Source organism: Megalobrama amblycephala, linkage group LG4, assembly GCF_018812025.1.
Source record: "Megalobrama amblycephala isolate DHTTF-2021 linkage group LG4, ASM1881202v1, whole genome shotgun sequence".
In the NCBI taxonomy this organism is placed as follows: domain Eukaryota; kingdom Metazoa; phylum Chordata; class Actinopteri; order Cypriniformes; family Xenocyprididae; genus Megalobrama; species Megalobrama amblycephala.
Genome location: NC_063047.1, coordinates 24,515,793 through 24,541,928, shown reverse-complemented (window position 1 = coordinate 24,541,928; position 26,136 = coordinate 24,515,793). Strand labels below are relative to the sequence as shown.

The 26,136-nt window shown below is 39.9% G+C and overlaps 1 protein-coding gene across 4 annotated transcripts in view; it reads left to right on the top strand.

Moving 5' to 3' along the window:
- Positions 1–689: 689 nt before the first annotated feature.
- Positions 690–26,136, top strand: part of dab2ipb (DAB2 interacting protein b) — a 179,479-nt gene continuing 154,032 nt past the window's right edge. For 2 of the 4 annotated variants that reach the window (XM_048188493.1, XM_048188491.1), the window contains exon 1: positions 1,496–1,894. In XM_048188493.1, the coding sequence (XP_048044450.1) occupies positions 1,810–1,894 (85 nt within the window). In that variant the 5' untranslated portion in view covers positions 1,496–1,809. Of the gene's footprint in view, positions 792–1,495; positions 1,895–2,713; positions 2,803–26,136 lie in introns of those variants that run through there. The other 2 variants (XM_048188492.1, XM_048188494.1) reach the window with 2 other exon arrangements.

Genomic DNA, 26,136 nt, shown 5'->3' with positions numbered 1-26,136 from the left:
AACCTTCGTCATAAAATATATATATATTAAAATGACATAACCACTGCACTATATCAACAGACAAGCAGAGAGAATACGTAGGCTAGACAATGTTTGTTATATAATTAACTTTAATTTTAAGTGTAATTGTTTTTTATAGGCTATCAACCACACAGAAACACATGACTGCGTATATTGTATAAGTAGCTATAAGCTTTATATGCATTAATGAGACTACTGACCTTGTGTAAGCTTTAAAAAAAATTGTTAACCTGAAATGATGACTCTGAAGACTTTAAACTTTATAATCATATTGACCACAGACACTGTAGCCACAACCTAATGGCAAAACTAAAACAAATCAAGTGACTAACAGATACATCAAATAGAATAGCGAATGTTAGCTAATAATAGTTATCGCTAGAAGTGAGTGGAAGATTGCTTGGAGCTTTTTACAACGAGCTAGCAAGCATATTCACACAAAAGAAACGTTAAACAACTGTTAAACAATACACTTACATTCATATACAATACATATCTCTTATTGTTTTTCTGCAAATCTCCCACTCGATTTGAGCAAATCAGGTAAAGAGGTTGAAAAACACCTATTCCAGTGTGACAACACCCCAAAGTTGGGAACCGCCCCTTTTTGTTCCGCGGCAACGATTCCCCTTGATGTCATTGGAGGCAGTGACTGTCAATCATTTTCACGCAGTGGTATGGGGCGGAGCTAATGAGGAAGCTAACTACACGCGCTTCTTTAAACGTTCCTGCCTTCAGTGCCTTGTAACAAAGACTATGCTTGTAATCAGGTAAAATTCTCGTTCATTTCAAACTGCCCACATAGAAACAGTTGCTCACTTACCTGCGATTAAAATGTGAAGCTCCTGCCGGTGGCATATCTCACGTTTTTTCATAAAGTCCTTAGAATTAAGTTTATTCAGTTTCCTCAATACACCGCTAATAACTACAGTCACTGGAACACAAATACACACCTCACTGGATAAACAAGAAAAAAACGGTAATTTTGTTAAATGTTATAATTTAGAAGTAACACGTTTTAAATACACCGTTTCGACGCTATATGTCTCATATTTTGATATATAGTTGCATTATATCTTTGGTTGCATTACTTATATCTTTGGTGTACACTATAGCCTACACCGTAAACGGTTTAAATTAATGTTTCTACAATGATTGTTGTTAATCTACCCCGTTGTATCAGCAATTAAAAAAAAAAAAAAACATAGACATTTTAAGTTATCTGCATGTACTGATTGTGGTTGCTCAATGTATTAATTACATTTATTTAAAATTATTATATTGTCCCTTATAACATCCCTATTTAATTCTAAATATTTTAATTAAAATGGTAAACAAATAGGAAATGACATGGTTCGTATAACGTAACCAACATACGATATGACTAACATCTCAAAATATAAGTGCATGTGAGTATTAGTCACTCTAACAACTGTGTCAAATGTATATTCACAGTTCCATTGATTCTGCTGAACAGCTAAAGCATTATTTCTTGAAAACATTTTGTGGATGTTAGATCAAACTAAACTTCTGCTGCTTCAGATGATACAACTTTTGTCATTTAACATCATGATCTTAGATGAAATTACAAATCTGATCAGCCTGCATGAATTGTTCTCTCTCTTCCACTCTTCCCCCCACCTTCTCTCTCCCTCCCTCTCTCTCTTTCTGAAGCACACACACGCTGCAGCTGAGAGCACTTGGAGCGTCGGACAGTAGCAGATAGAGGGATGCACGCCTCTCTCACTAGATTATCCTCACGCTTATTGGTTCAGATTACCAACCACAATGACGCAAAGGAGAAGAAACACAATGGAGAGCCCTTTATTCTATTCATCTCACAGCCAACATCATGGATGGATTCAAGTCTCAGGTAGGACTGTCCCATAAGAGGGGTGGCGAGGCAGTGCATGCAGTGAGAACAAGAGGAGAAAATCTGCAATACTTTTGCTAAGCAGTACACAATTTTATCACATACTTGTACTTTTTTGGGGGTGGGGGGGAACTGATTTGATTAAAAAATGCACAAAGGGAATCTACACTGAAACAGGCAAGTTAGGTGAGTGTGTGTTTCATGACAAACCTCCTCAGTCAGATAAAATAGCTGTCTTCTACACTAGAGAAATGAGCTTGGATCTGGATGAAACTCTGCCATGGTAACACAGTCATTTACATGTATTAAGCAGCCGTATTAATTGAGGCACGGTTCTACTTGTTGATGTGCTTTTTGTGCAAATCTGCCATCAAGATCATCTAAGAATCGTAGTTCAAAGAATTCTGAGGATTTGTCTCAGAGGAATTTTTTATATAAGCCAGAGAAAACAGCTGCCCAGAAAGTCCTTGTAGGAAAGTAACTTGCTAGTAGTTCTGATTAATACTGAGCCAAGTCAAAATACTTCCATTTCAGAATGAGGCTGAGTTGTTTGTGTGTGTTTCCCTGCATCTTGTACAGTGAGTATACATGGACCTATTCCTTTTTTCTCCATTCACAGACAGATCTTCCTCTTTCAGGTCTATGTCATTTACAATTGGTGGGTATTTCCCATCCAGACAAGCACTCTGACACACAGTCATCTGCTGTGAATGATCACAATGACAAAAAAGTATGAGGAGCAAGTCATGTGATTATGTAGTAACACCGGCTCATGATTTACACATGTTGTGCTTAAAAAAAAAGTTTTAAAGGTTTATGTTTTAATTAGTGACCCTACTGGTTGCATCTATAGGTTTGATTGATACCATGAAAATAGACATTTATGGGAAATAATACATATTTGCGCAGTAAGTTCTGTAATTAACATGATTTTGTTGTTGTGGCGAATTCTTTTGGTAGATGCCATCATGTATTAAAATAGTCACACTTATTTTTTCATTTAAAAGCAGAAGATGCAGGCCAGTGAAATGAACTGTTAACTTGAGCACCATGTTTTTTGAATGATGTAATGCACGACAGCAAGCGAAGTGCAGCAATGTACGTTATAATGTTGCGATGCCACTTTTAGCATTTAAAACTATTTTAACTGATTTTAATCAATTTTGGCCTTTAGTGTTTTATTTTACATTTATTTTAATTTTGACCATACCAATCTAGTTCTTTGTGAATATGGCTGGTAGACAATATTATTTTGTAGAATTCCATGCTCTTTCTTTCTTTTATGTTATTCCGGATGCATCAGCTATTCAGGCTTCAAATCATTAGTAATCCTTCATTACCCAGTCCTGCTTTACTAGATCCCATTGGTTTTTTCAAACGGCAGCACATGAAAGTGAGCATATGTGTGTGCTGTGCCAGGATGTGTTTTATTTGTGGAAGCTGTGTTTTTCTTGTGCAAGCTCCATCTAGAGTGTGTCTGTTCATGTTGTTGTTGTTGTGATGTGTGTGTGTGTTTGTGCATGCTCTACCTGTGTCTGTTTATATTATTGTTGTGGTGTGTGTGTTTGTGTGTGCTCTATCTAGAGAGTGTCTGTTTGTGGTGGTGGTGTTGTTGTTGTGGTGTGTGTGTGTGTGTGTGTGCTTGTGCAGTCTCAGTTACAGTTTAAGAGCCTGGGGACTCAGTCACACACAGCCTCTCTTTAATACCCTGCTAATTGATTTGTCCTCTGGAAAATGTCAGTGGGTGTGAATTGAGCTCTCATGCTCCCCTCGGCCCCTTCAGGTTCTTCCCTAAAGCAGCCTTCCCTTCTCTTTAAACTAAATGACCCATCATAAATATCCTATCATTCTGTTCTTCGCTCAGGTGAACATGCTCATGAATTCCACTTCTGGTTAAATGTCACTGCCTCCAAAGATTAAAGACAGGGGTTGTAATTCCAAAGCAGGCATCCTTTCTTTCTGTAACAGGAAGAGATTCTTCACTATTACTGAGTGCTCATATTGTAAGCTCAGATTAAACCTGACCGCAGATGAGGGATTATTGTCTATGTATGGCCATATTACAAAACATCCAATTTTAAGTCTTAAGTTAAAGGAATAGTTCACCAAAAAATGGAAATACTTTCATCATTTGCTCACCCTTGTGTCTTTTCTTTCTATCTTCTGCAGAACAAAAGATTTGAAGAATATTGGTGAAATTACCATTGACTTCCATTGTATGGACATAAAACATTTCTCAAAAATATCTTTTATATACAGCAAATGATCAAAGAATTTAAGAAGAAACTATCCCTTTAAGATCTGAGAAGTTACTTGTTTTAAAATGAGATCCTAACTGAAATCACCATGGTTACTATAACCAGATAAAAGAAGATTTTGGGTGTATAAATATTCCCATCTTCTCTATTTTCCCATACTCCCTATTCTGAGTTTCAGGTTTTACCCTCAGGATCTCAGTTAAGATTTCCCTCTGTTAGGAGTAACAGGTACAAACATTCATTTATTCCTACTTCTATTTGTCTGTTAAATTCATCCATGTGGGGAGTAGGTGGAAGTAGGTGGTAGTTTGGGTCTTGTTGTTTTGTTCTTTAATGTAATTTTTTAACTGTAATTTTTAATGTATTTTAAATAATCTTTTCTGTGTGCTGGTCTTGCTGTAAAATCAGTTGCCCTTAGGGGACATAAATAAATAAAGAAAGAAAAAGAAAGAAAAGATAGAAAGAATTGGAGATGTCCCTCACGCAGCCGGTCAGGCTTTACCGGCCACTTGCTGCAAACATGTAAATTGAATTAAGTATTAGAGATTAGCTGTGTACTTTGAACCGTGATGTATAATCAGATTTGTAACTTTCACTTATGTCATTTGGAAGAGGACATCGATGTTTAAACGTAGGATCATCAATCAAATGTGTAGCAACTGAGATATTAGACACACATGGGTGATTATTACTCCAGTTGATTACTAGAGTCTTGTTGTTCAAGGACGTTTGTGTGTGTGTGTGGGTGTTTGCATGCTTCAGTGTGCATGTATCTGAAGTATTATTGATCCATAATTCATAATCGTGCTGTTGAACTTGTGTCCTGGAAAAGTGTGTGTTTGTGTGTGCGCTCGTAATTGCATAATAAATAACCGTTCCTTCTATCAGACATCTATTCTCACATATGCATGCAAACATTTGCTGTTCTGACAACACTACAGCAAACACTACAGCACATTTACTCATTAAGTTGTCAGGATGTGAATTAAAGCTCTATGTAAGCGCATACACCTTGATGATTGCATACCTTCATCACAGTAAAGGGCAATGACTTCAAACTGCAATCCATAACAGTTGTAACTGACAGGTTATTTGACACTCATCAACATCTTAGATGCATTGACTTCATCCATGTATGATGATTTTGAATGAATAGGATACAATATAGAATATGTAGTACGCATATGAAAAATGTAATGCAAATTTGATAGCACATTCAAATTCCAACCTGATCTTGCACCTTTATACAGTATATGCAAAATAGTCTAAGGGACTAGGGGCAGGTTCACACAGAATGCGTTTTTTCATTCCAATGCGCTACTTTTCCATTGTTTTTCTATGTAAAAGTGCTAGACGGATGTGTATGACCATTGCATTCGCGTCATGACATGGCATTCTGAAAACGCAGCGCTCAAGTTAAAATCAGTTCAACTTTTAAAAAGCGCATCTCGAGACCTTGCGTTTTTCAAAGCAAAAATGCGTTCTGTGTGAACGTGCCCTTAGTCAGTTTTCACAGTTTTTACAGGGTTAGTTCACCCAAAAATGAAATTTGTCATCAATTACTCACCCTCATGTCGTTCTAAACCCGCAAGACCTTGGTTCATCTTCAGAACACAAATTAAGATATTTTTGATGAAATCCGAAAGGTATTTTATCTCCCATTAATGGCAACAAAATGATCACATTCAAGGTCCAAAGAAGTAGTAAAAACATCATTAAAATAGTTCGTGTGACTACAGTGGTTCAACCTTTAGTGTTATGAAGCGACGAGAATACTTTTTGTGTGCAAAAACAAAAAGTATGACTTTATTCAACAATTTCTTCTCTACCCTGTCAGTCTCCTACGCGGTTGACGTAGTAAACACAGTGCAGCACTTCCGTGTTTATGTCCAAACGCTGGCTCAGTATTGGCCGACGCTGTACACGTGAGCAGCACGTGGCATGATTGTGATGCTGATGCAGGAGTCAGCCAATACAGAGTCGGCATTCGGATGTAAATATGGAAGCGCTGCACTGCGTTCACTGCGCCAACTGCATAGGAGCATCACGTAATGCTACTTTTACCTCAGAAAAGCCATTCAATGTCAATAAACTTGTTAGTCAGCTAGAAAAATAACTATAGAGAGGAACATTTTGCTAAATATATGCACTATATAACGTATTTAATATACTTAACCTGTTGTCTACATGATGAGAAACAATGGAAAGAGTTAAAAATAAAACAGGAGTTATAAATTCAACACTGCCTATATGTTGCATGTGAAGAGATGCCTTTCACCAAATGTATTACTATTAGATATTACTAATTAAGAAAAATAGAATGGATGTATGCAAGACATATGACAACATTTATAGGATGCTGGAGGAGGCCAAACTACACTCAACTACACAAGTGTTGCTGATATAATTATGATCCGTGACCATGACACTGTTCAGATTCTGTGTGAAGAACAATTCTTTGTGACTGGATGTAGTTCTCAAGTTGGAAAAGGCATTCAGTTCCCACTTTAAATGAACCTCAGTTCCCAGGACATTCACAAGATAGATGAAAACACATGGCAGGATGACAGAAATTAAAGGTGCCATAGAACGTCTTTTTAAAAGATGTAATATAAGTCTAAGGTGTCCCCTGAATGTGTCTGTGAAGTTTCATCTCAAAATACCTCATAGAACTGCCTATTTTGGGGCATCATTAAATATGAGCCGATTTAGGCTGCGGCCCCTTTAAATGCTCACGCTCCCCGCCCACGGAGCTCGTGCTTGCGTTTAACAGCATAAACAAAGTTTACACAGCTAATATAACCCTCAAAATGGATCTTTACAAAGTGTTTGTCATGCAGCATGTCTAATCGCGTAAGAATGGTATTTATTTGGATGTTTACATTTGATTCTGAATGAGTTTGATGGTGCTCCGTGGCTAAAGCTAACATTACACACTGTTGGAGAGATTTATAAAGAATGAAGATGTGTTTATGCATTATACAGACTGCAAGTGTTTAAAAAATGAAAATAACGACAGTCTTGTCTCCGTGAATACAGTAAGAAACGATGGTAACTTTAACCACATTTAACAGTACATTAGCAACATGCTAACGAAACATTTAGAAAGACAATTTACAAATATCACTAAAAATATCATGATATCATGGATCATGTCAGTTATTATTGCTCCATCTGCCATTTTTCGCTGTTGTCCTTGCTTCCTTACCTAGTCTGATGATTCAGCTGTGCACATCCAGACGTTCTGCCCTTGTCTAATGGCTCGATCATGGGCTGGCATATGCAAATATTGGGGGCGTACACCCCGACTGTTACGTAACAGTCTGTGTTATGTTGAGATTCACCTGTTCGTCGGAGGTCTTTTAAACAAATGAGATCTATATAAGAAGGAGGAAACAATGGTGTTTGAGACTCACTGTATGTCATTTCCATGTACTGAACTCTTGTTATTTAACTATGCCAAGATAAATTCAACTTTTAATTCTAGGGCACCTTTAAATGTAAAAATTTTTTTAAAAAATAATCACGTTTATTCCTATATGTGGCACTTAAAAATAATTTGGCGCCTGTTTTTTTTCTTTCTTTTTTTATTGAATTTATTTATTGTGATGGATATACTCTATAATTCAGTATACTCAGATATACAGTGGTGCTCTGGTCCTGGAGTACCCCCAGCACTTCAAATTTTTTATATCTGTTTGACACACTGCATTACAAGATGGAATAAATCTGTCCTTGCTTCCGTTTCTTCACAACTTTACTAAATGGAGCCATAAGGTGCACACCCAATTTGTTTGATACACAAGCAAATTATTACACTTTACCTTATACTGATGTAGGGGGTTAGAAAATGATAATATTTTCATTTATTTGGTTGAACTGCTCCTCTTGCTTTATTTACCATCATGTCTCTTTCACTTTGAACTTGCCATATTGCGTAACCTGGCTTCAGAACTAATCCTGTACTTAGACCTTTAAGCCACCAAATCTTAACAAATCTTTGAAACTTCTCCAAAAATTTTGACAGCATTTGTATTCATGTACATATATAGTTCCATCACTGCATTTGGCATACGCTTTTATCCAAAGATAACATACATTGTATTCAATTTGTACATTTGATCAGTTCATGCACTCTCTGGGAATAGAGCGTCATGCTTTACTGTTTGAGCTTCTTTCCATTTCTCATGTCACCATTTATTATTTGTTACTATAGTAAAGTGAGATGTGTCTCTCTGAGATGTTTATAACACTGCACAGCCATCAATGGAAGAGTAATATCCCGTCTGCTTTGATCCTCACATATAACCTATGGTGATGGGGAGCTACACACATTCTCTTTCTTATTTCGCAGAGCTGTCAGAGAAGAAGTCTTGATCAATGCCGTGTGCCACGGTTGTCACACACTCTGCAAAGACAAAGTAGAGGCAAGCGCACTTGTGCTCATTTATACACAGACCGTAGGAGCTGCTGTATATCTTAAACATCATGGTCACACTAAACGGACAGCATCTTAATTTAAATCTTGGATAATCAAAGCAGGCAAGAGAGTGAGCGGTATGAGAAAGAAAGAAATAGAGAGAGGAGTGGGATGCCATGAAAGTCATGAGGAATCGATCTTGTCATATTGTTAGTGCACTGTGAAATGAGTGAGGCAGGAACGCACATATCTTTCAGATATCATTCATGTCTTTCACTTTTAGCAGACATAAACTGGCATTTCCAATAGATTGAAGCCACATAGAATGTTTACTTTTTCTTCAGAGCTGCTGCACAAATACTGACCATTGTTGCACGCTGCTTGAATAATGCAGCAGTTTGCCATTTGAGTTGCGTAGGTTTAGTCAGATGTTTTGTTTTTATTGCGACTTGATAAATAGGAAGGCTTGGGAGTTTTTTTTTAAAAGAACAATTATATGGTATTAACTGCCATAGTTGACATATATAGTCCTCATCACACCTGTCATGTCACTATTGTTAGCTAGAACTATTGTGTAATCTTGGCCTCAATTCAAGTACATCAGAGAACAAAAGCAATTTTAATGTTAAGCTATAATTGTGATTTTATAGGCTTTGTGTTAGAATTTGTATAATTAAGGTAAATGGCTTTCACTAAATTGTTAATGCAGTCTAGAATAAAAACAGGCATATTTTTAGAGCACAATACAGATGGGAAAAACTTAAAGGATTAGTTCACTTTCAAATAAAATTTTCCTGATAATTTACTCACCCCCATGTCATCCAAGATGTCCATGTCCTCCTTTCTTCAGTCGAAAAGAAATTAAGGTTTTTGATGAAAACATTTCAGGATTATTCTCCTTATTGTGGACTTTAATGGCCTCCAAACAGTTGAAGGTCAAAATTACAGTTTCAGTGCAGCTTCAAAGGGCTTTAAACGATACCAGACGAGGAATAAGGGTCTAATCTAGCGAAACGATCAGTCATTTTAGAAAAAAATGTAAATGTATATGCTTTATATAAACAAATGATCCAAACAAATGAAACAAAGTGGTACCGCCAAAACCGCACTTTCGTACTCTTCAAAAAGCTTACGCTGTATGTTTTATTTTATGTATGTTTTAAAATTTTATTTGAAAGTGAACTAATCCTTTAAAACAAATTAATTGGGGACCACAATTTCAATCATTACACTGTGTAACTTTTGGCCTTCTAGCAGTTAAAAATCAAAACTGCATTCAGTTTGCAGAAGAACATTGTTTTGGTTGTGCTTCGGGTCTGCGGATGCATGTTTTATCCTACTGCTCATAAAACATTTACTACTAGGCTTAAGAGTAGAGATGCACCGATTGATCGGCCAGGGATCGGAATCGGACGATTTTCCTTATGATCGGCCCGGATTGGTGATCAGTCTCACTTCTTACTGATTCCAAGCCGATCCGTTTTGTTACCAGCGGCACAGGCAATAACGTCAAATGCACGTTCTTGCTCTCTTCTCTGTCACGGTAAATTGACACACACCCGCGCGGGCGCCTCCTCTGTCTCACTCGCCTCATTCACTCCGGTTAAATAGTACGCTTACTGCGCATAAATTTTAGTCATTCCCGCAGGTTTCGCTCTCACACCGAAAGCGCGCGCACCACTGGTCTATATCAAAGTCCCTTTAAGACAAGTCATTTCACTCTGCGGCCATCTTTGAATCGCCTCTCGGGCATCCTGGGCATCATGCAGCTCTTATCTCTTTGAATGGGGAAACATCAAATTCTCCAAAGCTGTTTGCCAAGCTTTCGATTAAATTTCATATTTGTAATCACCAATGAAATCTGACAACTGTCATATAATTTTTTTTCCAAACGCTCGAATCATGACAAAAAACTGTATTTTTCAGGCTGGATCAAGCTAATGCGCATGCGCAGACCTAAATGCGCGTCTCTTTGGAGGCGAGCATCTGACTGTTTCTATAGAAACCAGTGCTTCTAACGGCCGCTGCAATGACGCGATGACTTTACCAGTCGGCGATTGGCTCTTATTTAGAAAGCGGGACTTATTCCGCCATATTGCGCGTTTCACTTTCTCCCATTCAAAACAATACGAGTAACACGTTGTCACAGACAAGTCAGGTTCCACCTCACTCCCGTATCCACGCACTCAATCACCAGTCTACTAATCACCGCCACCTGCACTTCATCACCGCAGTCATCAGCACACAGTTAAATACCACACACTCACACACACTCATCGTCCGGTCTCGTTTGTGTTACAACCAGTTGTACGCTTACCTTCAAGGACTCCAAAGTGATACTTACCTGTCTCCATTGTCTCCTTCGTCTCCATCGTCTTCGGATCTCCTCGTGTGCTTACCTGCCTGTGTGTGAGTGTGTTCGTCTGCCAGCTCCAGCGTCTCCCTCCAGTTCCATCTGCATCATAAAGAAAAGGACAGTATTACCTCTCATTCACCTTCAAGATCTTCACCTTCATCTATCTACTCACCTGTCTCACTGCTGATCATTACAATAAACTGTTACATTGCTTTCATCTCTGCCTCCGGTGTCTCTGTCATAACAGAAGACCAGACCATAACAACTATCGATCAGCATGAGCCATCACGACACGTTTCAAGAGCTCGTGGACGCACTGCGACGAGCACTCACTCCACAACCACCGTCACCGTCACCTGTATCCACCACCGCGGCTGCTTCCGCATCCACCATCACCGCTGCTTCTCCTATGTGCACCGCCAGTCCCATGGCCAAACCGGCGCCCTTCTCAGGATCGGCGGAGGACTGCAGCGGATTCCTCCTTCAGTGTGAGTTGGTCCTGGAGATGCAGCCGCACTTCTATCCCACCGACACGGCGAAAATAGCGTTCGTGATTTCTCAACTGCAGGGTAAGGCCCTCCAATGGGCGGATTCTCTCTGGACTCAGAAAGGACCAGTTATCAGATCCTATGCTGCTTTCGTTTCTCACTTCAGAGAAGTTTTCGGAAAACCCCTGACTGATTCTACCACTGGTGAGAAATTGTATAATTTAAAACAAGGTAACAATACTGTTAACGATTATGCCCTGCAGTTCCGAACGCTCGCCGCAACCAGCGGATGGAACGAACAAGCCCTCATCATCACCTTCCGACAAGGTCTGGAGCCCAACGTGTGGCTGCATCTCGCTGCATACGAGGACTCCATAGGACTCGAACGTTTCATCCAGCTCGCCATCCGAGTGGGTTCTCGTATGCAGTCGTGTCTCCGTGAGCACCAGGGCCAGCCACTAGCCAGCACTCTCCTCCGTCGGTCCGAACCCGTCAGCTCTCCAGAACCAGCCACCGAACCTATGCAAGTGGATAACTCCCGTTTGTCACCCACAGAAAGACAAAGAAGGCTGACCCTGAATCTGTGCTTGTATTGTGGATTACCTGGGCATGTCATCTCTGTATGCCCAACCCGTCCTCCTCGACCCGTGGTGAGTGCTATCATTCCCTCTTTCCAGAACATGAAACCACTCACTACCATTGTAAACCTTACTGCTGCTGATGTTTCCATTCCAGTGGTGGCACTCCTCGATTCAGGGTCAGCAGGAAACTTCATCTCCGGCGCCCTCTGTCGACACCTCGGGATCAAGACCTCGCCGTCTCCGACTCACTATCAAATCAACTCCATCACGGGCAAACCCCTGAGCCGTAAGACGGTTCGCCGTGTCGCTGGACCCCTTCAATTACAAGTGGGTATCTTCCATCAAGAACTCATCCATCTGCTGGTTCTGGAGGAGTCCACCGCTGACGTGGTTCTAGGGCACCCGTGGCTGGAACTCCATCATCCCACCATCTCCTGGCGCACGGGCGAAGTCCTGAAGTGGGGCGACCACTGTTTCTCCAGCTGTTTTCCAGACCTTCCTGTTCCAAGATCTCCTCCATCCAAGAACCTCTCCATCAATGCTACCTCCATCAAGAGCCCTGTGGAAAAACGCTCCATCGACATACCTCCCGATTACGCCCCCTTCAGCGACGTCTTCTGCCCGCAACGCGCCTCCAAGCTTCCTCCACACCGGCCATGGGACTGTGCAATTGATCTGTTACCGGGTGAGCCAGTGCCTAGGGGACGCATCTACCCCCTATCAGTGCCGGAGGAGAAGGCCATGGAGGAATACATCAAAGAGGCCCTTAACCAAGGATACATCCGCCCGTCTACTTCCCCTGCTGCTTCAAGCTTCTTCTTCGTGGCCAAGAAGGACGGAGGCTTGCGGCCCTGCATCGATTACCGGTCACTGAACAAAATCACCGTCAAATTCCGGTACCCACTTCCCCTCGTCCCAGCGGCCCTGGAACATCTCCGCGGTGCCACTGTGTTCACAAAGTTGGACCTCCGCAGCGCGTACAACCTCATCCGGATACGCGAGGGGGACGAGTGGAAGACCGCCTTCGTCACGCCCACCGGTCACTACGAATACCTCGTGATGCCGTATGGCCTGGTCAACGCCCCCTCCGTATTCCAGGATTTCATCCATGAGGTGCTCCGGGAGTTCCTCCACAAGTTCGTGTTGGTCTATATCGATGACATCCTGATTTACTCCCGGAGCTTGGCCGAACATCGCCACCACGTTGCGGAGGTCCTCCAAAGCTTACGGCAATACCATCTGTTCCTGAAAGCAGAGAAGTGCTCATTCCACCAGCCCTCTGTCCACTTCCTGGGATATGTGATTGATCACAGTGGCATCCGGATGGACGAGGGGAAGGTATCTGCCATCCAGAACTGGCCAGCTCCAAGCACCATAAAAGAACTCCAACGATTCCTTGGTTTCTCCAATTTCTACCGTCGATTCATAAAGAACTACAGTACCATCGTCAGTCCACTCACCAACCTCCTCCGTAAGCAGCCCAAGTCTCTGTCCTGGTCCCAACCTGCCACCGAAGCTTTTGAGACGCTCAAGAAGGCCTTCACCACCGCTCCCCTCCTCGTCCACCCCAACCCGGACCTACCATTCGTCGTGGAGGTGGATGCCTCCACCACAGGAGTGGGAGCGGTCCTATCACAGCAGCAGGGGAATCCAAGTAGGCTCCATCCATGCGCCTTCTTCTCCCGCAAGCTCAACCCGGTGGAGGTGAACTATGACATCGGGGACCGTGAACTCTTGGCTGTAAAACTCGCCCTTGAGGAATGGAGGCATTGGTTGGAGGGGGCCAATCACCCTTTCCAAGTACTCACCGACCACAAGAACCTCGAATATCTGAAAGCCGCCAAACGACTCAGCCCTCGCCAAGCCCGATGGGCGTTGTTCTTCTCAAGATTCCATTTCACCATCTCATACCGACCTGGCTCTAAAAACCTGAAAGCCGATGCTCTCTCTCGTCTCCACGCCCCGGAGGAAAAGAATGAAGAACCCGAAACCATCCTACCTGAATCCATTTTCGTCAGCCCCATCGAATGGTCAGAAGAGACCTTACCCTCCTCCAATGCCTCCCCACGCACTCCGCCGGGTTGTCCCCAGGGCTTGCGCTACATCACCAGGACACGACGCACTCCACTTCTGCACTCTGTTCACACTTCACTTGGCACTGGTCACCCGGGGGTCAATGAAACCCTCTCGCTGCTCAAACAGCACTTCTGGTGGCCAAACATGGCCAACGATGTCAGGAGGTACGTGCAGGGCTGCAGGGAGTGCGCCATCTCCAAGAGCCCACGCCATCTTCCCACCGGCAAGCTCCTTCCTCTGCCCGTTCCTGAGAGACCCTGGTCACACCTGGGAGTAGATTTTGTCACAGATCTCCCCGAGTCTGATGGTAACACCTGCATCCTGGTCGTCGTAGACCGCTTCTCTAAAGCCTGCCGTCTAATTCCCCTGGAGGGTCTACCAACAGCTATGGCCACAGCAGAATTAATGTTCAACCATGTCTTCCGTCACTACGGAATCCCCGAAGACATAGTCTCAGACAGAGGACCACAATTCGTCTCACGGGTATGGAAGGCTTTCTTCTCACTCCTGGGTGTGACCGTCAGTCTGTCGTCTGGATACCATCCTCAGTCGAACGGGCAGACGGAACGGAAGATCCAGGAGATTGGCCGCTTCCTGCGTACCTTCTGTCACAGCCACCAGGACTCCTGGAACCAGTACCTGGGCGGAGAACTCCCTCCGCCAAGCCACAACAGGATTAACACCTTTCCAATGCGTGCTCGGCTTCCAGCCCCCACTGTTCCCCTGGGACGGGGAACCCTCCAACGTTCCTGCTGTCGACTACTGTTTCCGGGAGAGCGAGAGGGTATGGGACTCAGCTCACCACCAGCTGCAGAGAGCCCTGCGCAGGCGCAAGACGACAGCCGACCTTCGGCGCTCCCACGCTCCAAACTACCAACCGGGGCAGAAGGTCTGGCTGTCCACCAGAGACATCAAGATGCGCCTGCCCTGCAAGAAGCTGAGTCCCCGCTTCATTGGCCCGTTCACCATCCTCCAACAGATCAACCCTGTCACTTACCGGTTACAACTCCCAGCACAATATAAGAGAATTCACCCAACTTTCCATGTTTCACTATTAAAGCCTCACCACCCTTCTGTTCTTCCTCCCACAGAACCTGACGTGGCAGCCGTCGAGCCCCCCCTTCCACTCATTCTGGATGATGGAACAGCCTACGTTGTACGTGAGATTCTGGACTCCCGGCGCCGTGGTGGTCTTTTAGAGTATCTGGTGGACTGGGAGGGCTACGGTCCCGAAGAACGCTCATGGGTTCCCAAGAATGATATCCTTGATCCAGCTCTGTTACAGACCTTCCACACCAACCACCCAGACAGACCTGCCCCACGACCTCGAGGACGACCACCACGACGTCGGGGTCCACGGCCCTCTGAAGCGGGCCGTGGGAGGGGGGGTACTGTCACAGACACGTCAGGTTCCACCTCACTCCCGTATCCACGCACTCAATCACCAGTCTACTAATCACCGCCACCTGCACTTCATCACCGCAGTCATCAGCACACAGTTAAATACCACACACTCACACACACTCATCGTCCGGTCTCGTTTGTGTTACAACCAGTTGTACGCTTACCTTCAAGGACTCCAAAGTGATACTTACCTGTCTCCATTGTCTCCTTCGTCTCCATCGTCTTCGGATCTCCTCGTGTGCTTACCTGCCTGTGTGTGAGTGTGTTCGTCTGCCAGCTCCAGCGTCTCCCTCCAGTTCCATCTGCATCATAAAGAAAAGGACAGTATTACCTCTCATTCACCTTCAAGATCTTCACCTTCATCTATCTACTCACCTGTCTCACTGCTGATCATTACAATAAACTGTTACAATAGCTTTCATCTCTGCCTCCGGTGTCTCTGTCATAACACACGTCTTGTGTTATTCTATAGTCTTTTTTCTATATTAGTGAAGCGAACATGCCTTAACACGCTCAGTCTTAAACAGAGATAGAAGTCAAACAGACTCACAAGTACCAAAACGAGCTTAAACTGTCAAATACGTACAAAAGTATGTCAAAATCAGCGGCACAGGCAATCTAAAATCTAAAAAGGCGAGTATACAGATAAACACAGTCAGTTTTGAATCGTTAAATAGCTAAGAAAGTGAACCCATGTCGTGTGTAACAGTATTGGGTCTGTTGAATAACGTTCATAAACTCTTAAAGGGACAGCAGTCCAATATTCCTGCTGCTGTCTGTCATGTTAATCAAAGAACAAAAGACAAAGAAAATCAATTTCTGCTCTTGACTAAATACGTTTTATAACTTTAATGGTAAGAATTGATCTGTATTAATATTTACAATAAAGACTACAGAAATTAATGTAATCAATGTAAAATAACACTGAATATGTAATTTTACATTTGATTACTTTAATTTCTGTAGTATTTCTTACCTGAATAGAAACCCAGTTAACTCAAAAAAACTTAGTTTCATAGCTCTCTTTATTCTGTTGCATTTATTTGAGCTGTTTATATTTTATTACTGACTTTTACTGACTTTTTTTTTTTTTTTTTTTTTTTTAATGAAAATAAAACTTTGCATTGAAGAAAAGTAGATTTTTGTTTGTATATGTTGTCAATTATAGTTCTTAGAAAGAAAATCGGAATCGGCAAAAATTGGTATCGGCCGATCTCACTAACAAAAAATCGGAAATCGGAATCGGCCAAAAAAATTGCAATCGGTGCATCTCTACTTAAGAGATATAACCAGTTTAGATATGTTACTGTAGCTACAGTATACCCATTAATAGACACGGTACTTCCTTGAAAATAAATTCCAGCACAGCGCTACAACAACCATAATTAAATGACCCTTCATTATAAATAATGCTTTACAATGGGCTACATATGGCAATGTATCTGTTCATTAAAATGCCTTACCCTGTACCTGTCGAGTAATAATAACGCCATCTCCGGATCACTTTCACAACATTTCAAATCCCTCAGTCCTCTCCGAAAAGCCAAAACAATGTTTATAATCTTGTAATATGTAATGCTTATAATCAGTGTTGGGCGTGATGCATTACAAGCAACTTGAGTTACATAATCAGATTACTTTTTCAGATAACTAGTAAAGTATCGCATTACTTTTTCAATTTACAACAAAATATCTGTTACTTTTTCAAATAAGTAACAAGTTACTTTTTCACATTTATTGACTGACAGCTCTCCTGTCCACCTGTTGAGAGAAATAAAGTGCAGAGGTGTTGTGTGTGCTGTGTAAACATGGCAGTTATTGTAGTTCTAGACTAAAGGTGAACATGCATTTACTCATCTCACTTGCACAAAAACTTTCAGTATTCCTCAAAATGAATCAAAACAGTGAAATGCAATCTCAGAATTTTACGCAAACCCGTAATAATTAACTATATTAAATTACACAAATATACTTTATGTATTTAATCTCACTTTATTATCCAGTGTCTAATAAGCAAGAATTTCCATACTAATAAGCAATAATTACATTAGATTACACTTAGAAATAAGAGTGTTGAACTGCCTTCTCCTGTATCCTATTCTTCTGTATTCTAGAATGGCAGCACAGCTGAAATGTTAGACAGGGTAAGACAATAAAAGATTTTTTTTTTTTTCTTAAATTTTGAAGAAATATTAAAGAAACTAAATTAAAGTCCAAGATCCAATATCAGAAATAAGGTAGTATGAGTTTGTGCACAATTTTACCTTTTTTTTTAAAATCACTGTGTATATTTCCGTCAATTTCTTTTGATATTGCACCTTAGACTTCCTTTGTATTCAAAGTTACAACTTGATTTGGTGTGCAGTGCTATATATTTTAACTGGAATACACAACAAAAGTACTGTTTAATTTTTATTTTGCCATGCTAACCGTGGGTAAGCTGCAATTGGGGAAAAAGGTGAACACCCAAAAGAAGCACAGGATCCCATTGGTGCAATTTATTGTTGGCATTGTAGCTGTCTTGGCATAAGCATGTTGTGATTTTTAATTGTGAAAAATCGCATATTTGGTTGTGTATAGCAGAATGTTAAATCTTGGACTATAGATGTGTGTTTGTGAGAGGCTGTGCATGCTTGTTAGTTTATATCTGAAGAATGAGCATCACTGCTGAGATGAGCGCACACACAGAAAAAATGTCTGTGCGACTGATTGGCTAAAAGAGGAGACCAATGGCGATTCTCTAGAGGCAGAGATTGTATAGCTTGCACGGATCTCAGGGACAGATTTAATGCATGTGAGCTAGCAGTTTCAAATACACACGCGCTAATATTTCCATGTCTCACAATTGCTTGGCCAGGATTCTCACAGATTCACTCTGTATCTTTCATAATGTGCTCACTCTTCTTCTTTGGTTTGAGGTTGCTTTGCACACACATTTTCTCTATACAATTAATCTGTTTTCCTTTCAACGCTCACTGCCACCTGAGATCTGTAATGCGAAATAAACAAGTGATGCACGTAATTTGTGTTGACCAGTGTTTGACTGCCTTTCTACAAAACAAAAAGGCAGAGAGACCAAGAGAATTTGTGAAATTGAAATTACCAGTGAGCAAAACTCTGCCTCAGCTGACTGCAAATAGTCTTCAGAAAGCACAGAGCACAAAACGCACGCATGCTCTCGTACACATGGTAACAGCATGTTCTCTCACACACTCTTAGCATATGCTTCTCACGCTCTGAAGGACTAACTACAGAAACTGGCAATGAACAGGCAAGAGAACACGTTCGGCGATTTCCTCTCAGGTAATCACCTCTGAGCGCACACTCAGTCTGATTTTCTCCTCTTTTTATCCTTCTTTGCTGGCTCACCTCGTCTTTGTCTGTCACGGACTATTGTTTTGTGGAACTGGCTTATCTTTACAGGCTTATTTTTGTTGATGCAACAAAGTAATTTTGTATTGATGCAAGACACAGTTTCTTCTCAATGTTGTGGCTGCAGATTTTCAACAGGTGTGTGTTTTCATCGTTGTATTCAAATATATAATGCTGACTGCTGAATATTCACTGTAAAAATGCTTAATTTTTATAGAAAAAAAACATGCTATAGTAAAAACCTGTTAATTGGTTAATTGTAAGTTACCTTATTATTTACAGTGGAAAAACTGTAAAGGGATTACATATAATTTTACTGTAAACTTCTGTCAAATTTGTTTTTGTTTTTGCAAGTAAAAACTAATATCATATAATTTACGGTGAAAAACAGTAAAAGGACATTTCCTGAAGTCCCTGCAAAAGTAATTTTGTTGTTTATTCTTTTTTTGTCAGTAATGTACATCAGGTGTTTTGTGTTACGTTTTCTATTATTTAGTGAATGTTTATTGCATTATTTTAGTTTGTGTGTTACCCTGATGTGTTTTGTTTTTGTGTTTATGGCCCTGTGCACAGTCTGCATGAGTATTGGCCCCGTTTTTGTACTGGCCGCTAACAATGAACATCATGATTCAGTGATTCATCATTTGGCTTTTTATTTTAGCACCTTTATAATGGCTGTTATCAGTACATTTTATTATATATTATCATATATTACATATTTTACATTATATGAATTATACAGTATAAGTTGTGAAATATACAAGCACCAATATGCCATCTTGTAATACATAAAACATTATCACCCTATTTTATAGGGAATTTCATTTTGTTTGTTCTTTACTGTAGTTTAACAGGATGTAGTATAAGTGGTGGTGTTTGCGCTGACATAGAATAAGCAAGAAACATTAGATTAGTTCCTCTACTGATTGATTGGACAGCAGAAAAACCTATGATGTAAAAAAAAAAAAAAAAACAATAACTGGGAAACATGAAATGATCCATATGCATGTGAAGCATCTGAAAGTATGAATGAGAGACAGTGAGCTGATGTCTTCTTAAGGAAACATGCATTATGAATATCAGTAGTAATGGACATTGTACAGTGGGACTGTATGCGCACATGAAATTTTGGTCCGCGCACGTTCTGTAGACAAATATCCCTGATCTTTGGAGCCTGAAATACAGTAGAGCAGAACACATGCAGACCTGAGCAGCTGGAGGAAGAGAGAGCGAGAGACAAAACAGATCAGCTGCTGTATTACTCTCTGACCTACTTAGAAAAATTTCATCATAGATTTCTTTCCAGGCTTTTGTTTAGTAATTGGTTACATACAGTCATATAATGAAGTGTTTAATCTATGGCTCTCTTGTGCACAAGGTTAACTTGCACTGTAGTAAAATGGAAAGAGTTCATATAGGCTGCTGTAGGACTTACTGGAAATGCAGTTTTGGTGTGAGTGATGTTCATTTTCATAATTTTGATTAAAAAAAAAAAAAAAATCAAATGAACATTTGTGTTAAGAATAGTTCTAGTGATAATTAACTCTCTTAAATAGAAACTAAAGGTAAAGTTTTGTCCCATGTCGGAGTAATCAGTGCTTTGCCTCTCTGTTTGTCAGTATGTCTGTATATAGAAAAGGATGGTGTTTTAATTCAGTTTGTGTTTGTTTTTTTTCTAAGGATTTCCTGTCTTTCATGCAGTAACACATGATTTAGAGCAGGGGTACTCAACAGGCGGCCCGCGGGCCGCATCCGGCCCGTCAGCATTAAATTTGTGGCCCGCATCATGCTACATATAAATGTATTTTTATTATAATTTGCGTCCAAAATTAGCGTGAATATTACTTTTTTTACACGTACACTAGGGTAGGCGTACAGTGCGCGTGACGCTGTAATCATCAGCAGAGAACGGTATGGAGTCAAATTAATGCCTTAAAGTTTTGCACAAAAATAAAGTTTTGCAAAACACAAAAAAGAATTGAGCAATAAAAAAATGTTTTGCAAACAAAAATAAAGAATTGCAAAGGAAAAATAAAGTATTGAGCAGAAAAAAATAAGTTTTGCAAACAAAAATAATAAATTGCAAAATAAAATAAAGTAGTGCAAAAATAAAAATATAATCAATTACAAAAATCAATGACAGCTGTAATCCTATTTTATCTTTGCCACATATTTTTCATGCTCAAACCTACTAAATCATTTGCAACGCTCATTTTATTCTGCGTTTCAGTCAAGCGTGCGCTCACGATACTGGTTTTCTTTTGCGCTGCACTGTTCTGTGCGGATCTCTTTATGGCACTGGTTTGACGTGGGGGTGGAGTCAAGAAACGGGGGCACGCCCCCGCGAAATGCATTGGAGGGGAACGTAATCAGCGACAGGTGAAATAATTCTTTGACATGGTTAAAAATAATGAATGGTTTGTTTTTGTTGGTTTGTTTAGCATATGTTATCGCCAATTACGACCCCCTCCAATGCATTTCTTATAGTAATATGACCTGTTGTGCTCTGTCTCACTGCCTGTATCCACTTTTGTGTCCTTAAACATTCGTTTTTTGGGGTCGACAGCTTATAAAAACTTATTTCTGGGTTTTTTAGCTTGTTAGCTGTACACCTTGTCACACAGCAGCTTTTAGGCATTGTTCTGTTTTTTGTAATGAGTCAGAAAAGACAAGGAGGCAGCCTCACGCATTACAAAGTCAATAGAGACGGTTGGATTGTTTTTCCCCCGGTGGGCGTGGTTTTCAGATTATAATAAATGCGCTCTGTCTCTATGCTTGATCTGTTCTGTTGCGATCTGCGTCTCCTGCCGATGACGTGTTTCGCGGGGGCGTGCCCCCGTTTCTTGACTCCACCCCCACGTCAAACCAGTGCCATAAAGAGAACTATGGCGTTATTTTACTGTCAATTGTCGAGAGCACATTATTGTGACGCGAGAGCATATCAATGTAATGTGCGAGCGCAAATCTGTCCGCTCGCGCGCGGATTTCCTTTGCTCTCGCGCAAATCTGGACGCGCGCGCTCAAATATACAGTGCTCTCTTATGAACTGCCTCTCCTCTCGCTCAGATATTGCGTGTGCACGCTCAAACTGTTTCCTGCGTGCTCAAACGTGTCCTGCGCGCTCAAACTGCACATGTGCGCTCACGAATCTCTCCGTGCTCTTGCAGAAATTAATTTGGCTTTTGGATTAAACGCTGTCAAAAGTTATAAACCAATCAGAAGAGACGACTGATCCATGAAAATGCTACATGGAATCTTATTGGCTGAGAGTGAACTGCGCCTGGAATTCTTTCGACAAAGATATGTATTTTATTTATTCACAATTTAATAATATTTATCAAATGTAACCTAGTCTAACTGCATCACATTACAGGTCAAACCCCTATTTATCTAAACAAACAAACAAAAAATGTTTCTTAAAGTTATTGTGGTCATACGTTTTGTGTTGAATTTTTTTTTTTTAAAAATAGGTAACATTTTACAATAAGGTTTTTATTTGTTAACATTAGTTAATGTATTATCTAACATGAACTAACAATGTGCAATACATTACTGTAATTATTAATCTTTGTTAACTTTAAAAATACAGCTGTTTGTTGGTTGTTTACTTCACAGTGCATTTAATAATGTTAACAAATACAACATTTGATTTTAATAACGTATTAGTAAATGTTGAAATTAACATTAACAAATATTAATAAATGCTGAAGAAGAGCAATTCATTATTAGTTAATGTTAACTAATGCAGTTAAATAATGTTAACGCAACCTTATTGTAAAGTATTACCAACAAACATCTTCTGATTTAAGACCGAACAAGATCAGGGTCAAATCGTCATTCCCTTAATACTTAATGTGGAGATCACATATACCACTATAGTCAATTTCTTTTGAGGTCTGGAATTAATGATTCTGATACATCAAATACATTTTAACAGTCACTGGTCACCACCTACTGGCAGAACAGTGTAACAACATTAGTTTCAACATTCATTTAGCTACTTATTTTAATTGCTGAAATCAGTGTATATTCAGACTATAAATTGTTATTGCAATACTTGCATTATTATTTAATGTTTGCAACACAGATGTAGCAATAGTATGTTGTTGAAAACACTTTGTGAAGCTGTTTAAAACATATAGCTTACATGACCACTGCTTTCAGCAGCAATGCAAAAGCAGGTTTAAATATTCTGGTATGATTGTAATTTCAAAAGGTTTAATAGACATAACCGAATCGTTGTCATTTAGGAATAAGATCGCGTTCTTTTGCTTAATCGTGCATACACAAGAGCTTAGGTATTTTTGTATGTCATGTTTTATACCAATTGACTATGGTGGTATGTGATCTCCACATTAAAGGCAGGGTAGGCAAAAAAATGTATAAAAAACTTTTTTTCAAAATTTGTTTAAACTTTATTTATATATCAATACATAATTAAAATGTAAGTACTCTGAAAAAGAAAGTATAAAAATCGAGTGTCTGTAGACCTCTCACGACTGTTTTAAAGACAGCTCATTATTTCCATTCACTCCACCCCCTCCCTTCTGGGCTCCTTCCAAAGCCACGCCCCCAAAACGCATGAACGTGTGACTCCGACCACTGAGCTGGAAGACGCATTATTTACCTGAGACGAGCGGAGAGGAAGGAGCACAGTGCATGTAGTGACATCATGTCAGAATCACATGTAATAAAAATAACTTTAAAATTATGAAGATAAACAAACAAGATGTATTTTAGTACTCACTATCAAGCTAGCATATTGATATTGGTAAAGTTTAAAATATATATTTTTTGATTCGCTAACGAGCTAGTTATCTATAAGGCAAAGCTAAAAACAGGTTGCATGATACACGTTTTTCCATTACCATCATTTACACTGTGATGAAGATGAATTTCGTGTAAGATTCATAACATATACGTTGTTCTACAGATCAACAGAGTAACATACACTCAAATATCAACTCACAACTGCATTGCAGACACAAAATAATAACACACACATACAACAAAGTGTGTACGACACACACAGATACAAGATAAAGACATCAGTAAACATAGGTAGAGAATATAAAAACAAAACAAAGGCGAAAAAAACGTGCAGGTAAACTTGCAGGTGAACATGGTAAAAGACTTAGACAGAGGGTAAAATTATGCACAATTCAACACTATAGCTATCATTATTTATCGTCTCTACTACGGCTCGCTAAGTAATGTTATGTTAGCTATATTACGCAGCTACGTGTGCTAATGACACATGCTTCATGAAAAAATAAACAAAAAAATATGTATGATCAAAATACAAAAAGAAAGATTTACCTGTCCAGCAGAAATAAAGCCATCAAGGAGTCACTTTTCAGCCCCTTGAGTTCCCTCAGTTCTCGCCATCGCTGGAAAGCCACGCCGATATTAACTCGCGTTTTATTTCTTTGTTTATCCAAAGACTTTTTGTTCATTGCCTTTTCTTGTACTGTTACTGTCTTCCTTTTTTTGCCTGGTTTGCCTTCACTAACTGCATAGGCCGATACTGTGAATTTAGCTTGCTGTTTCTCTGCCATTGTTTTGGTATTCCTAGGATCCGTGCCTCTTGGATTCCCCAAATCAAACGTGCGCGCGCAAGTGGGCAGGTCATGTGTGGCAAAAGGGTGGTTGCCATGGTTGCGAGAGAGTGACAGCCGCCTAAGCCAATCCTATGTTTCGTCCCGGATGGAAATAATGAGCTGTGTTTAATACAGATTAAACGGTCTAGAGTCACTCGATTTTTATACTCTTTTTACCAGAGTTCTTACATTTTAATTATGCATGTATATATATAGAAAGTTTAAACAAATTTGGAACAAAATTTCTTACCTACCCTGCCTTTAAGTATTAAGGGAATGACGATTTGACCCTGATCTTGTTCGGTCTTAAATCAGAAGATGTTTGTTGGTAATACTTTACAATAAGGTTGCGTTAACATTATTTAACTGCATTAGTTAACATTAACTAATAATGAATTGCTCTTCTTCAGCATTTATTAATATTTGTTAATGTTAATTTCAACATTTACTAATACGTTATTAAAATCAAATGTTGTATTTGTTAACATTATTAAATGCACTGTGAAGTAAACAACCAACAAACAGCTGTATTTTTAACGTTAACAAAGATTAATAATTACAGTAATGTATTGCACATTGTTAGTTCATGTTAGATAATACATTAACTAAAGTTAACAAATAAAAACCTTATTGTAAAATGTTACCTATTTTTTTTTTTTTTTTTTAATTTCAACACAAAACGTATGACCACAATAACTTTAAGAAACATTTTTTGTTTGTTTGTTTAGATAAATAGGGGTTTGACCTGTAATGTGATGCAGTTAGACTAGGTTACATTTGATAAATATTATTAAATTGTAAAGAAATAAAATATATATTTTTGTCGAAAGAATTCCAGGCGCAGTTCACTCTCAGCCAATAAGATTCCACGTAGCATTTTCATGGATCAGTCGTCTCTTCTGATTGGTTTATAACTTTTGACAGCATTTAATCCAAAAGCAAATTAATTTCTGCAAGAGCACGGAGAGATTCGTGAGCGCACATGTGCAGTTTGAGCGCGCAGGACACGTTTGAGCACGCAGGAAACAGTTTGAGCGTGCACACGCAATATCTGAGCGAGAGGAGAGGCAGTTCATAAGAGAGCACTGTATATTTGAGCGCGCGCGTCCAGATTTGCGCGAGAGCAAAGGAAATCTGCGCGCGAGCGGACAGATTTGCGCTCGCGCATTACATTGATATGCTCTCGCGTCACAATAATGTGCTCTCGACAATTGACAGTAAAATAACGCCATAGAGAACCGCACAGAACAGTGCAGCGCAAACGAAAGCCGGTATCGTGAGCGCACGCTTGACTGAAACGCAGAATAAAATGAGCGTTGCAAATGATTTAGTAGGTTTGAGCATGAAAAATATGTGGCAAAGATAAAATAGGATTACAGCTGTCATTGATTTTTGTAATTGATTATATTTTTATTTTTGCACTACGTTATTTTATTTTGCAATTTATTATTTTTGCTTGCAAAACTTATTTTTTCTGCTCAATACTTTATTTTTCCTTTGCAATTCTTTATTTTTGTTTGCAAAACATTTTTTTATTGCTCAATTCTTTTTTTTTGTTTTGCAAAACTTTATTTTTGTGCAAAACTTTAAGGCATTAATTTGACTCCATAAGAACGCGTATAGTGTACGCGCGCAGCAGTTTTTCTAACCGCAAAGAACAATATAAACTGAAGGCACTTTGCACGCG